Source organism: Leiobunum rupestre, chromosome 5 (assembly GCF_980474605.1).
Source record: "Leiobunum rupestre chromosome 5, qqLeiRupe1.1.hap1, whole genome shotgun sequence".
NCBI classification, from domain to species: domain Eukaryota; kingdom Metazoa; phylum Arthropoda; class Arachnida; order Opiliones; family Sclerosomatidae; genus Leiobunum; species Leiobunum rupestre.
Window position 1 is genome coordinate 26,745,663 of NC_143388.1, and position 16,569 is coordinate 26,762,231.

Sequence of the window (16,569 nt, forward strand, 5' to 3'; positions counted from 1 at the left end):
TTAATTTTCTTTAAATTTATTCCTAAATTAAACGAACCCTTACCATTTAAAATTGAAGACCGCGTGGTTAATTTAAAGTAGGTAATATTCCTATAATCATTAAACCGCTATAAAATTTAAAATGGTTATAATAAATTTCAAATTACAGTTATAAAAATTAATGGCCCAACTTAATTAAAAATCAAAAATAAGAAAAAGTCTAGTTCCGATACGAAATTTCGTATAATATCAAATTTCAACCGTCCAACTAATCTTAGCAAAGATAAGCTACGGTAGTCATTAAGATGTAGTGGCACTTGACGTCATAACTTGGTAACCCGATATCGGCTATTCGTGGCCGATATACCAGTGGTAATATCATAACAGTAGTGTATATGATAAAGTCATTGTAAAAGACGGGTTCAGTTCACTGTCATACCATTTTATTCTTATTTTTCATTAAAAGGAATTTGCAAGAGAATATTCGAATATGTTTCTTTTCATTTTACGTGATACATTTTTTTATCACAAATCGAATATCGTTGATTTTATTTGTTTACACTGTAATGGTATGAATCTAGCTTCTGAAGTCTGGCGTCCGTGGCGCGGCCAATCAAATTAAATATTATTATTAGTTAATCGAGGATTTTCCTATTTATAAATATTTTTCTAATACCGGTAAACGAAGCCGATATTGCCCGATACCGGTATTAGAAAAATAGGCCGATATATCTGTGCATCCCTAATAACCAACGTTAATCACGAAATACAACTTGTTGAGGTTAACGGTAATAGTTAGTGTAGGGAGCTGTTGGCTCGATCGCGTGGCATGCAGGGCTTGCCACCACCCTCCTACGCATTGTAACCCGGCCACCTGAATTAAAGGTTTCAAAAGTCGCTTGACGACTTAGGCTTAAGGTGGTGCCTAGGGTATTAGCCTAGCTGATTATTATTATTATTATTATTATTATTATTATTATTAAAAAAAAAACCTCTAAAAATATAAAATAGATAAATAATCAGGGTTGCCACACGTCAGGGAGAAGTCAGGGAATTTAAAAATGGGCCGAAAAAGTCGGGGAATTCAGTTCAATCTTGACACTTTTTTAAGGTAATTTTACTCTAGATCTATGGCAAATTATTATTATTATTTTAATCCTTGAAAGGGTTTTTAACGTTGAAAATAACTTTTGTATTGAAATATAAGTTGATTAATTTTATTAACTTCTGATAAATGTAAAAGTTAAAAACTTTATAATTTTGTCCTTAAAAAGTCGGGGAAAAAATCAGGAAATGATCAGAAAATTTTGATCTGAAAATATTGTGGCAACGCTGAATAAAAATGTGAACTATTAAAAATCGTTTAAGCAGTCCGAACGGGTCTCTTTAACAGCTTCAATGGGGGGGGGGGGGGGTCGGGGGGGGTTGAATGGGGGGGGGGGCAGAACTAGTTTTTGGTAGTGGCAAAAAGGGCGGGAGAGGGGGGGGTCCGAATGAGGAAAAGGGGCGAAATGAAACGAGGAACTGTGTCTACTTCGTGGCCCCCCCACAACCGCCTCCCCCTCTTGTCGACGTAATTACAAATCCGTGATTGAATTTTTGCCCCCCTCCCAAAAGCTCTTTCGGTTTCATATACAAGAAGAATTCTTTCTACGGCGTTGGACGCCGAGGTTTGCCTCCCCTCCGCGTATACTCGCTGTTCTGTATTTTGCGTTAAAGCGACCTCTGGGATTGCTTTTTTGAAGTTTTTGGCAACGTCATGATCTAAACTCTCGACTGCCGAATTCGAAGGGGGGGGTTAAACCCGAAATCCCCCCCCCGGTTTCCAATCTGCGCCTTGAAATTAAAATTGAACGCGGTCGACTTCGGGATGTATATCTGTGTATGTTTGTAGGCTTGTACATTTCCAAAATTGCTATCTTCTCGTCCCCCCCTCCCTCCCCGGTACCAATCTCCTTCCAGGCTATCAACCGTCCTAACCCAATAGCGTTGAGAAAGGTGCGGGGTTACCGTGGCGACGGATAGAAAAGTTGCCGGGTTAGTATGGTGTCGAAACGCGGGATATCTTGTATTACCCACTTTTTATCGGCAGACTGTTCCTTCCCCCCTTTTTCCATTCCCCAACACCTCTCCGTGCGCCCTCCCCCCCCCCCCCTCCGCGTGAGCTCCCACGTTGCCGTTTCAGTAATAACTTCCCTTCTAAAAGATTGCCAGGACCCGCGCGCCGAGTAAACTAAAGATTCAATCTAAACTAAATGATTTTTAGTGGAAACTAAAAATAAGGTGGCTTGTCTTCGCCCGTGTACGTAATATCTATCTCGAGGATGGTTCCCCGAAAAAGTCAATATACGCCGCTTCTTCAATATTACACAAATATCATTATCGCCGGTGCGTGTGATATCATTGACAGCTTTTCAATGTTATATAAAGTTTCTGGATGGAATTTAATTATAGTTATTTCGGGCTGGCTTAAGTTTGAAAATCGATTTTACGAAGGAGGGACTGATATTATATTATAGTTTTGACAAGTTATTTTCTCGATGGTTGGACATGGGTTGCGATGGGTTTAGTGGTTAGATCTACAGGGTGTTTCAAAAGGTTATGCAAAAATTTGAAGGAGTTGTAGGCGGTGAGTTGAGAAGTATGCCTGTTTTTTCCTCATTTTCCTACGATGAGTCAAAAGAGCGCCAGAGAGCTTCAAAGTGTGGCCTACTAGCCCCTGGAAGTAGGCTGCAACAAGCGCAAAACCAAGCAGCAGGGGAACGCGAACATTAAGGTTAGGGTTCGTGTGATAGGTAAAAAAGGATTTTGTAAACAAATCGAGGTAACCAGCGTAAAAAAGTAAACTTAAACAGTATTTCGGAGTAGGGTAAGAAGAGTAACACTATGACGTCAATTTACTCCGATTCTGTGGTGGCGAATAGTTCGAATCTGAGTAAAAACATTTTTCAAAAATGGCTGACTGTGGCCTTTTCAGCGGATAAATTCTGGCTAGCAGATGACCAAATCCAATTTACTCTTTTACACCTCCTTTCAGAAGGAGTAAAAAGAGTAGCCCTAATAAAAAAAAACAGGCGAATAAAACCTTTTAGGGTAAAAAGAGTACACTTTTAGTCCGAGAATAGACGAAAAGAAACCAGCTATTGTCACCTCGTGGAAGCCCGTTACAGTTTCGAATTTGAAAAAAAGCTTAAGAAAATTATTATTTTAAATGGAGCCTCATTTGAGAATCATTGGTTTACGATGTCTCTTTACTGGAAGTTGGCTGGCTGCGTGGCACATGTGCTATGAAAGCAGCCCACTTCCAGTGAACTATCTAGTTGACCTTCAAGACCCGTTTATTGCAATAGGTATTGCAAAAAGCCAAGTTTTTTTTAACCTAGATGTACGTTTTGAAGCGTTGAGAGTATAGTTACTTTTCCTTTTCTGTATTTACTATGGTGCAATAGGGTTTTAATGCTGTTAATAAGACAATTTATTATAAATTAATAATAAAAAAAACTATTACTAATTCGTAATTTTTTGGACATCTGATTACTTATCTTGGAAAACGTTTTTGTGATTTCTCACAATTTGTCTGTTTTTTTAAGTGATTTATCATAATTAGAGTGTGATTTCAATTCATTTCTCACAATTTTTCGGTGATTTCAATTGATTGTTCACTTGGCCTTCTGAAAACCAATGTACAATTACTCGAAAACTAAAACTTTTTAAATTTTTCTCTATGGAATTTCATCGCAATTAGTCTGTGATTTCAATTTCATTTTTCACAAATTTATCTGTGATTTCAATTGATTTCTCATAATTTTATCTCCGATTTTCTTAAGTCATTTCCCGTAATTACCTTTGATTAATACACCTAATTACCTTAAGTGCCTATTAGAATTAATTTGACGAGCGAAATGATTGATATTTATTTATTTCAATTGCAGCTGAAACCGATTGGATGTTGGCTGAAACGAAGTTCTACAAGTGGACATTGACGACATCGATTTCGGGAAATCGCGCTTTAGCGAGAAAACCAGTGTCGTTCATCGTGATTATATTTGTCGGGTAATAGAAAATAGTTGACAATTGGTCGTCCGAGCAACGCCAGTAAAAGCAGCGAGGCCAAAAAGCGACCGAGTAGGCGATTCGGCGGCGGAACTGAACTCGGCGCCACGACGGCCGCTGTGACGGTGTATCGGGTGATGAACCCGACCGCGGCGGCGGGAATGAACCACGGAGGAGACCCCAACATGATGGGCGGAGGCGCCATGATGGGCGGCCCTCACGGCCACCCGGGCCAGATGGGCGGAGGACAAATGGGCCACGGGCCGCCCCCCGGCAGCGGCGGGCCCCAGCAACATAATCAAGGACAGCCGCATCCGGGCGGACACATGATGGGCGGCCATCCGGGCCAACACCCGGGCCACCAAGGACTGTCTCACGGGCCTCAGGGCGTCCGCCAGCAGCTAGTGGGGCCGGGCGGCCCGGGCGGGAGGTGCTGCGCCGGTTGCGGAGCCAAAATCATGGACAGATACTTGTTGGAGGCGGTGGATCGCTACTGGCATAACGGATGCTTAAAGTGCTCCTGCTGCCACGTCACGTTGGCGGACGTCGGTAGCTCTTGTTTCACCAAAGGGGGGATGATCCTTTGCAAAAACGACTACATCAGGTAGGACACACTCCACTTTTTTTCAATTCACTTGATTTTCAAAATAGTTTAATGAAACAATTTCCAAATTGTTCATTTTCAATTTTTCTAAATCGTTTATTTTAATAAATTTTTTAATTTTTAAAAATCGTTTATTTTAATAAATGTTTTAATTTTTCAAAATCGTTTATTTTAATAAATTTAAAAACTTGTTGTTTTTATTAAATGTTTAAATTTTTTCTAAAATCGTTAATTTTGATATTTTTTTAATATCATTGATTTTTACAATCTTTTTAAAGTCGTTGATTTTAATCTTTTTTTAAAAAATCATTGGTTTTATTTACAAAATCGACGATTTTATTAAGTTTTTAAAAGATCGTTGATTGTAATTAATTTATTAAAAAGTCTTGGATTTTAATATGAAATACAAAAAATCATTGTTTTTTTATGAATTTTTCTAAGACATCATTGATTTAAATCATCGATTTAAATAGCCTATTATACTTGAATATTTTTATGAAAACGTACAAAAGTAGTTTGTAGAAAGGCAAATTCTCAGAGCAAACTAAATTACTAAGTAGTAGTTTAATTTTTAGTGTACTTTATCACTGCACGCAAATTATTATACAGTTTGTCAAGAAAAAGGGGGATAAAATTTTACAAAATCAATTTAAATCAAATAAATCGATATATTGGAAAAAATCAACAATTCCGCGGACAAAAACCATCCTAATTCCCACAGATTTTAATTCATTTTTCTAAAACAAAAACCGTGTTTTAAAGGCAATATAATTTCTTCCACCAGGAGGCACGTGTTCACTAAATTTCCCATCTAAACAAATTAAGTTAGAATGAATAAAAATTAAATTTTTCTATTAATTTTTTTAAAATTACAGTGTGATTTCAATTGATTATCAAAATATCTGATTTATCACAATTAGTGTGATTTCAATATCAGTGATTTATCACAATTCGAGTGTGATTTCAATTGATTATCAAAATATCTGTGATTTATCACAATTCGAGTGTGATTTCAATTGATTATCAAAATATCTGATTTACCACAATTAGTGTTATTTCAATATCAGTGATTTATCACAATTCGAGTGTGATTTCAATTGATTATCAAAATATCTGTGATTTATCACAATTCGAGTGTGATTTCAATTGATTATCAAAATATCTGATTTACCACAATTAGTGTTATTTCAATTGATTATCAAAATATCTGATTTATCACAATTAGTGTTATTTCAATTGATTATCAAAATATCTGATTTATCACAATTAGTGTTATTTCAATTGATTATCAAAATATCTGATTTATCACAATTAGTGTGATTTCAATATCAGTGATTTATCACAATTAGTGTGATTTCAATATCAGTGATTTATCACAATTAGTGTGATTTCAATATCAGTGATTTATCACAATTAGTGTTATTTCAATTGATTATCAAAATATCTGTGATTTATCACAATTAGTGTGATTTCAATTGATTATCAAAATATCAGTGATTTATCACAATTCGAGTGTGATTTCAATTATCAAAATATCTGTGATTTATCACAATTCGAGTGTGCTTTCAATTGATTATCACAATGTGTCTATGATTTATTACAATTCGATTGTGATCTCAATTCATTTCTCACAATTTTTCGAAAATTTCCGGCCATTTATTTGATCCGTCCATAAAGATGGAAATTTATACTCAGATTTAATAAATATAGTCAATTTTGTGTGCAGCGTGGCGAAACGCCGAAAATAAATCTTAAACTTTGCTTAATTGATAATTAATTTTCGGCCACCCACATTCGCGCTAAGAGCAAATTACATCAAACCACATTGCTCGTTATAAGTATAGTATTTTTCTTAGTCTCCTCGCCGCCTGGGAACAGCTATTTTTTAATTAATCAGAGCCGCGTTTAAAGTACATCATCGTTAGAATTCCTTTTCCCAGTTAATTAATCGAAAACGGGTGGCTCACCCTTATCCTCCTCTAAGGTTGCCTAACCTTTCTCGGGCGGTTCACCTTCTTCTTAGATTACTCTTGCCTCTCTTCATTCATTAACTGCCGAGCTACGGCGGCTGAAGTAGAACTCGCGAAGGGAGCGACGAGCGGGTGAAGTAGAACTCGCGAAAGGAGAAGAAGAAAAAAAGGTAATTTTCTCAGAGCCCCGTTTTTATTGTCGTCTTATAAAATAAAAGACATCCAATCAGGCGGCTGCCAGTAAATATCCCGCCAAAACACGGCGCGAAATTGAAAAACGTTGATGTACAATTTGGAACCATATCCCCCCCCCTCCCCCGCTAGCTACTGTTTTCCCCGATGACTGTATACCGATCTTTGCCCCCCCCCCCCAACAACTACGTATCGCTCCCAAAGTATTTCTACCTGCGCCACACTTTCATTTCCGGTTGGATGTTATGGAATTGGGCTGTTTGATGATGTAGTTGGGATTGTGGTTTTTTTAATATTGGTCTTTATGGTAGTGATGGGATAATGCGGGGACCCGTTGGTAAATTATTTGGGGACCTGTTGAGGATTGTTTTTTTAAATATTGGTTTTAAGGTAGTGATGGGGTAATGCGGGGCCCGTTGGTAAGTTAATTAAGGCCCTGTTGAGGATTGTTGGTTTTTTATAAATATTTGTTTTAAGGTAGTGACGGGATAGTGCGTGGGCCCGTTGGTAAATTAATTTGGGCCCTGTTGAGGATATTTTTATATATTTGTTTTAAGGTAGTGATGGGATAATGCGGGGGGGGGGGGGGGGGCATTAGTCAATTAATTTGGACATTGTTGAGGATTGTGTTTTTAAACATTGCTTTTGATCAGTAATCAGGTGCACAAAGATTAAACCCCCTGTCTTCTATATTAACCAAGTGCCGAATAAAATGGGCTTAACGGGTGTAACTATAATAATGGCACGTGTCGCCGCACACGGCGCCTCTTTGAACTAGAGATTTCCCCCCGTCACGATACAGTTCGAGCTTAAATTACTTTTCCGGATTAACAAAATGGGTTTAAAGAGTGTAACCGTAATTATGGCACGTGGCCAACTTGTTTCTATTTTTTTCCCCTCTTCCGACAGGCAAATATATTCGCGGCTTTTATTTACGCGCCACTTTGCGCCGCCGCCGCCGCCGATACGCCGCACCGAGCTCTCTCCGTCTTAATCAAGCGAGCTCGCGTTCTTGCCCCCTCTCATTCTCTCTCCCGCGAGATCTTGGCCGCAATTGTCGCCATTTTACCCCTCGCCCCCCCCTTTGCCGAATGCCCCCCTTAAACCTAATTTGGACCTCCTCCGGATAAAAGAAAGAACGAGACAAATAAAAAAGAGAGCCGAAATGAGAGCTCCATTTCGGGCGGAGAGAGAGAGAGCGCGCGCGGAGTTTTACGCGAACACCTCTCCGTTGCCATGGGAACCCCTCCGACACGCCGCGGAGGCAAAAAAAAAAGATTCCGATCAGATCGGGACATTCGTGGGGGAAGGTTGGGACGCGTTCGCACTGCACGGGACGTACTTAATTTATTTCATTCGAATGAATTCGGCTCCGTATAATGCTTTAGTAGTATTTTTACGTTCTAGGGCGTAAACACATGCGCCATCTATTGTCGTATAAGAGAAATGATGTTTTTAATTTCTTTATTACCAGTTTATGCGCGTCTTAAGTACGATCAGGTTTTTAGAACATTACAGGATTACCAGGTATCTGGAAAACCTGGAATTCTTGGGAAAGTCTGAATTTGAATGTGGGTATAAAAATCGGGGAAAAGTCGGGGGAATTTGAATGTAAAAATCAGGGAAACGTCGGGGAATTGGAATGTAGGTATAAAAATCGGGGAAAAGTCGGGGAATTTGAATGTGGGTATAAAAATCTGGGAAAAGTCGGGGAATTTGAATGTGGGTATAAAAATCTGGGAAAAGTCGGGGAATTTGAATGTGGGTATAAAAATCAGGGAAAAGTCGGGAATTTAATTTCGGTTGCAAATTAGAAACTTTTACTAAAATGTAGTTTAAAAAATACAAAATCCTGGCCCAAAATAAGTCAGGGAAAATCTCCGGAGATGGTCTGGGAAAACATGTAATTCTTAAGTGGTGAATTTTCGGCTACACTTCATTATGTTTACGACTACTCATTGATGTTATGATTTGTTAATTGTACTTTTTCTGAAAATCATAAATTTAAAAAAAAACTGTCAGCTTACTTTTTATTTCTACACGGATTAATTAATTTGCTATGTAGTCCGTCGATTTGACATGGATTCATTAATCAGATAAGGAATACGTCTTTTTGACATGGATTCACTAATCCAGCGTTTTGACGTGGATTAATTATATAAACAATCCGTCTTTTTGACGTGGATTAATTATCTAAACAATCCGTCTTTTTGACATGGATTAATTAATTTTCTAACTAATCCAGCGTTTTGACGTTGATTAATTATATAAACAATCCGTCTTTTTGACATGGATTAATTATCTAAACAATCCGTCTTTTTGACATGGATTAATTAATTTTCTAACTAATCCAGCGTTTTGACATGGATTAATTATCTAAACAATCCGTCTTTTTGACATGGATTAATTATCTAAACAATCCGTCTTTTTGACATGGATTAATTAATTTTCTAACTAATCCAGCGTTTTGACATGGATTAATTATCTAAACAATCCGTCTTTTTGACATGGATTAATTACTTTTCTAACTAATCCAGCGTTTTGACGTGGATTAATTATATAAACAATCCGTCTTTTTGACGTGGATTAATTATCTAAACAATCCGTCTTTTTGACATGGATTAATTAATTTTCTAACTAATCCAGCGTTTTGACGTGGATTAATTATCTAAAAAATCCGTCTTTTTGACATGGATTAATTATCTAAACAATCCGTCTTTTTGACATGGATTAATTAATTTTCTAACTAATCTAGCGTTTTCACATGGATTAATTATCTATACAATCCGTCTTTTTGACATAAGTGAATTAATTACCTAAATAATGCAACGTTTAGAAAATTAATTAATTAGCTAAATAAGGCAATGTTTAGACAATTAATTAATTAGCTAAATAATGCAACGTTTAGACAATTAATTAATTAGCTAAATAATGCAACGTTAAGACAATTAATTAGCTAAATAATCCGTCATTTCGACATGGATTAATTAATAATCTAAGTAATCCGTTGCTTATTGCATTGAATAATTAATTATCTAAGTAATCCAACGTTTAGATATTAATTACTTAATTATCCAAGTAATCCAACGTTTAGATATTAATTATTTAATTATATAAGTAATCCAACGTTTAGACATTAATTACTTAATTATCCAAGTAATCCAACGTTTAGATATTAATTATTTAATTATATAAGTAATCCAACGTTTAGACATTAATTACTTAATTACCTAAATATTAAGTAGTTTAGACATGGATTAATGAATTCGTTAGCTTATCCGACATTTGCCAAAATCCTGTACGTCAAATTAAAAATTCGGAAACTGAATCTAAAATCTGGCCCAAAAATCCGAAATTTGGAGTGAAAAATCTCGAAAAATAATTTTCTAAAATCTTCGGCAATGATTGCTAGTCCCATCTCTTGTCGCTCTGACAATTGTGAGCGCTATCGTATCCCGTTTGAGATTACATTACGATATCCATTGGGATTGCTTTTGGAACTCTCCGAGAGCGTTGCAAATAACTGTCAACGTTAAGTCTGTAACAATCGATACGTTTCTAGCGCCACCCAGTTCTTACGGCAATAATCTACATGTGGCGTGCCGGCGTACTAAGCGACCGAGTTTACTTTGGTTTTCGATGTTTCTATTCTAATATTGACACAATTAAAAGTTTCACTTTAGGAGAAAAAAGGGCTTTGTTTAAGCCTTCTTTAAACGCAACTTTTCTTTCCCTCCATTTAGATTCTGGGTTTAGTTATGTGGAAATATTTTGTACGGTTTTTATGAACCTATATACTGCCGGAATGGTGGCTTGATTGTTTTCGTTGAAGGACTGGTGTTGACTTTAGCTATATTTTAACCTCGAGTTTGCGCCCTGGTTTAAATTTAATACGCTCCCTTCACCGACCTGAATTGATTGACATTTTCTTAATTAGAATTTTAATCTTGTTTAAGCAGATTTTTTTGTGACGCCGCGTTATTATCGGTATTGGCGCAAGTTTTTGGTGTGTACACTTTTTTAAAGGGTAAATATTTAACGTATAAAAATTAAGTTTTGAAAATTATAATCTGATTACTTTTGCGGTTCATTTCTAAGTGACTCATATAAAATTTCAAAAATGTTGACAAACATGTTTTATATTTTTGAGAATTTTAGATTATTTTGAAAATTTTGTCTTAAATGTTTTATAATTTTTATAAATTAGAATATTTGAAAAATTTGGACTAAAATATTTCATAATTTTTTGAAAATTTAGAATATTTATAAAAAAAATTCATCATATACATTTACCAAAGAAAAATTCCTCATATAATAATAAATAATAATAATAATAATAATAATAATAATAATTTTATTTGGATTTCAACTGAGTTTCATATAATGGTGCATACATTTACCAAAGAAAAATTCATCATATACATTTACCAAAGAAAAATTCATCATATACATTTACCAAAGAAAAATTCATCATATACATTTGCAAAAGGAAAACTCTACCATGTTACAATTTTATGTCTAAAAAATGTTTTGTACATTAATGAAAATAAAGGTTTTATTTATTTTTAAAATTTTCCCTGAAAAACAAATTTATTTTAAAATATTTTGCCACATTTAAGAACAAAATTACTCCAAAAATATTTTGCATATTTAAGAACCATTTTACTCAAAATATTTTGCATATTTAAGAACCATTTTACTCAAAATATTTTGCATATTTAAGAACAAATTTACTCCAAAAATATTTTGCATATTTATGAAATATTATCCCAAAAGTTTGAAATATTACATAAGAATTTGAATTGAGATGAAAAGCTTAATTAATTTACCCAACAATTTATTCCAAACATTTCACCCCTTTTCCTTAAAAATTAATCAATTTACCACATAATGCTAAAAAATTTCCGAAATTTCTACCTCAAATATCCATAATCATTAACTCGATAAACAGGCGAGGTAAAAATATATTAAATTCCCCCGCAATGATCGACGCAACAAATTTGTCGATTTGCCTTCCGCTGTTGTACATTTCATCTCTCGCTTTTCCCATCTGAAAACTCTCAAAATTCGAAATAAAAAGTTTTTCATTTTAGTATTTTTTTACCCGAAACGAAAATGAAAAAATATATATACATGTAGAGGTCGTAGTGGACGTCTGCTTCCCCGCAAGGCCCCTTTCTCCGCCGAATCCATATAGTTTGCCCCTGGAAAATTGGTTTCTCCGTAGGGCAAAATACAATTTTACCTTCCAACGTTTTTAGACCTAAATCTATTATACATGTTGTGTGTTACCTAAAATGAATTGGTCCTTCTCTCCCTTTCTACCCCTTCTATGAGTCTAGCCCCCCCCCAGTCACGGGCTCTAAAGGTTAGAATTGCATGAATTATGTAGAAAGTTGGCCCGGAGCTATATTTTCAGACCAATTTTTCAAAAAACTACAAATTGCGCGCGCAAAAGGCAAAATACTTTTCACTCGCTTCAATTTCCAAATTTCATTATATCTTGACTCGAACACCAAAAGTTGTAATATTGGTGTTATTACTCCACCGGAAAATGAACCAAATTTCAAAAAAACAAATGTTATTAAAACAAACAAATTTTTTTCATGAGGAAAATTTGATTATCTTTTTTACACAACGTAAAGGGGGGCTATTTGGGACGTGACACCGAGCGTGTGTCGCTTTCCATTAATAAATCGAAACGGAAAAAATCTCCTAATGGTGAGTAGCGCCATCTTCAGCTTGCTTTTTCGTTTATTGTTTACGATTTTTTTAATTAAATGAACTAGTGCATTGCCACTTAGCTAAAATATTTTTTGATTGCTTTAGATGTGAAAACTGTATGCTTAGATATATTTTAAAATAAACGGAATTTGTGGATCTTAAAATTAAATTTGCGCGTGAAAATACGCCGCCATGTTAGGGTATAAAAGCAGGTAAATATGCCTGCTATACCTCATAATGTAAAGGTACTGTCTCGTAAAAAAATGTCATTTTGAAATCTGTTAATATCAAGGAATCTCGCCAACCCGAAGCTATCATAGAATCCCTAAGTAGCTGCGCCCTTGCCAAGCTAAATTCATCCTAGAATGTAAATAGTTGGGCCCTCATCCACCTAAAGCGATCCTAGGGTCTGCGAATGGTTTGGGGCCCCACGCCCGCTCAAAGCGATCCTAGGGTCTGCGAATGGTTTGCGGCCCCACGCCCGCTCAAAGCGATCCTAGGATCTGCGAATGGTTTGCGGCCCCACGCCCGCTCAAAGCGATCCTAGGATCTGCGAATGGTTTGGGGCCCCACGCCCGCTCAAAGCGATCCTAGGATCTGCGAATGGTTTGGGGCCCCACGCCCGCTCAAAGCGATCCTAGGATCTGCGAATGGTTTGGGGCCCCACGCCCGCTCAAAGCGACCCTAGGATCTGCGAATGGTTTGGGGCCCCACGCCCGCTCAAAGCGATCCTAGGGTCTGCGAATGGTTTGCGGCCCCACGCCCGCTCAAAGCGATCCTAGGATCTGCGAATGGTTTGCGGCCCCACGCCCGCTCAAAGCGATCCTAGGATCTGCGAATGGTTTGGGGCCCCACGCCCGCTCAAAGCGATCCTAGGATCTGCGAATGGTTTGGGGCCCCACGCCCGCTCAAAGCGATCCTAGGATCTGCGAATGGTTTGGGGCCCCACGCCCGCTCAAAGCGATCCTAGGATCTGCGAATGGTTTGGGGCCCCACGCCCGCTCAAAGCGACCCTAGGATCTGCGAATGGTTTGGGGCCCCACGCCCGCTCAAAGCGATCCTAAAAGTTCTTAAGTAGTTGATCCCCAAGCGTTCCTAGCTAGAATAATTTGTCCGTTACCAACCTGTTGGTAAATTTATAAAAATATAATTTTTTCAACGTTAACCACTTTACAAATATACCAAAAGTAAATGAAAAAAAAAACTTCCATAGATACATTTACATTCGAATTTTCTCATTTTCAGGGATATTTGAATTTGTCACACTACCGTTTTTAAATAGTAAAACAAATTAAATTACCTAAAATAACTAAAATAATTAACCAAAAGTTTTCTAAATGATAACTAGTCTCCCCCAATCGCCACTAGAAGTCGCTGCTATATATATCATGGCCTATATCCTCTTTAAAGGTGCTAAAGCTAACATCTCTTCAAATGGAGCAATTTCGGTCTAATAGGCGAAATTGGCAAAGGGTTGTAAGGCTGGTCCGGTCGTCTCTAAATGGGTTGCAATCAATAGGATGAATCAGGAGGCTGATTAGGAGAGGCGAGAATTAGTTAAGATTGCTAATGTGATTGGCGGAAATTAATTGAAGCTGACGGAGCGAGTCCAATTCCAGTTTACTCCTTAATGTACAGTCTTCGGTCTCGTCCGCCGCCATGGAATACCAATGAGGAGCCCCCCGTTTCGCGCCCGCCCACCTTGGATCGGGGCTTATGTAAAGCCGACTACACCCCCCAACTGCGAATTTCGCACTTCACCTACTCGTAACGCGTTTCGCGGATATCCACGGATCCTAATGAACCCGTTGCTATCCCCCCTTTAATTTATTATTATAAGTGTTTGGAGATTCCGTTTGCTGTTCTCAAAGAACGGAAGAGGAGATTGCTTTGATTCGCGATTTTCTAAGGTGTTATTTCACCATCTACACGAATTCAATTTGTTTCGCGCGTATTCTAATATACGTCGCCGTTAAAACAAAACCACGTAACTTGAGATGAGTGGTTTTGTATCAGGGTTGGCTTGTTTAAACCACACTGGTTTAAATCCTGGTTTAAACCAAGTGATTTTTTTAAAAAACCAATGGTTTTTATAATAATTGGTGTTTTTTTAATTAACTAAAAATTATTTCAAAGTGTTTGTACATTTTCTTACCGAAATGATTGATTACATTTCTAAAAAATGTACAAGGTGACCACATTTCCCATATTTTCAATACCTTCCTATTCACCCCTTAGGTTTTCTCATGTAGTATATAATATAGTCGCGTACACTTCTTCATCCTATAATTTACTTAATTTTATCTACTGTTTTTCGATAAGAATCCATATTTTTGCTTATAAATGGTTTTTCCTATATTTTCCTTTAATTCACTTGAAAATTTGCTATTTTTCAATAACATTTTTTATGCATTTTTCCTGGTCACCCTGCATTTATACAAAATCAAAAATGAAACTATAACTAAAACTTCGTTCTGGTGAGACTTGTAAGAAACGAAACTAAAACTAAATTTTTTTTTGGTCACGTGAGACTTGTAATAATACTCTTATTAATTTTTAATGGATTTGTAATATGAATGCAGGGTGAAACAAAAGCAAAAAATAGATTAAGAGTAAAATAAAGCAGTTTTTACTAAAAACCTGATTTAAACCCAAAAAACCTGGTTTAAACCAAATAAACCGGTTTTTTGGGTTTTTATGAAAAAAAAACGGGTTTTTTCCAACACTGTTTTGTAAAAATTGACATAATTAGATTCTACACCCCAATTTACGTATATAACATTAAAAACATTAATTTAATTTTCTGTTTTTAAATCGGGAAAACATTTAAACGTATCTTTGATATTCGCAACGCATTTCGCGCAAAAGCACGTATCTTGCTTATTTTTAGCTCCTATCTCACTTCATGACGCGAAACCACGTATCTCTAAAAAATTCCCCTTTAGCAAAATATTTTTATATTAAAATCCTCATAAATTCAATATTGAAACGAAATTATTTAACTATTAACTCGCGATTTCACAAGTCCCTGCAAAATGATAAATCCATTTTTCTCAAAAAGGCCACCGAAAAGATACGTGGTTTTGTTTTAAAGGCGACGTATAATTGTTGTACTTTTGAAATTAACTGTAATTGAAAGGATATGTAAATACGCGTTGAATTTGGGTACTATTTTCTGATATTTTATAATTGTTTCGATATATTTTCCTGTAATTTTCTATAGTAAAAATATTTTCTTTTAGTTTTCTATACAGGGTTGCCAACGTTAGGGAAATCAGGGAAAAGTCAAGGAAATTAAAAATGGGCCTAGAAAGTCAGGGAATTTGAAGAATTTGTGAAAAGTCAGAATTAAATTTTAATTTGACACTTTAACCACGAAAGTTTGGCTAATTTTTTCAACATAGCAATAACTTTTTTACTTAACTGTAAGTCCATTAAGTTTTTTAACTTCATAAAAGTAAATATAAAATAAAATTTTGGTCTGAAAAAGCCAAGGAAAATCTCTTAAAATGGTCAAGGAAAACAGGGAATAGATAGGGAATTTGAATTTGAAAATAGTTCCGAATATCTCCCAGTAGTTTTCTATAGTTCGAATGTTTTCCTGTAGTTTCCTATAGTATAATAGTTGGAAAATATTTTCCCATTTTTCGTGATTTTCACGTTGAAATAACGTTATTTTAAAATATATAGACAGAGTGTGGTTTTAACCAGTCTAAAGAAATACGTGACAAAATGCTCTTTCCCATTAAACAAAATCAAATCAGCTCGGTATCTCCTTGATTCCTTAAAACTGTCACATAATTAAATTAAAACTTAATTAAAATCTAAATGATAATAATTATACGACACTTGTGCACATGCATACGAAAGGATAATAAACTAAAAACCACTTTAAGTACAATAATTTTTTTATTTTCACGTCCCATATTAAAACCGACAATTTTTTGTACAAAATATATTAAAAAGTTTAACAATTGATTGAAAATATGTATATAAAAAACACGTAATAAACATGACAGAAATTTAGTTAACTTGAGAGATGAAAAA

The 16,569-nt window shown here is 35.9% G+C and overlaps 1 protein-coding gene across 2 annotated transcripts in view; it reads left to right on the forward strand.

Moving 5' to 3' along the window:
- LOC149944012 (uncharacterized) overlaps positions 1-16,569 on the forward strand; it is a 202,549-nt gene that overhangs the window by 96,752 nt on the left and 89,228 nt on the right. For both annotated transcript variants that reach the window (XM_090174733.1, XM_090174732.1), the window contains exon 3: positions 3,912-4,636. In XM_090174733.1, the coding sequence (XP_090030859.1) occupies positions 4,170-4,636 (467 nt within the window). In that variant the 5' untranslated portion in view covers positions 3,912-4,169. The remainder of the gene's footprint in view (positions 1-3,911; positions 4,637-16,569) is intronic.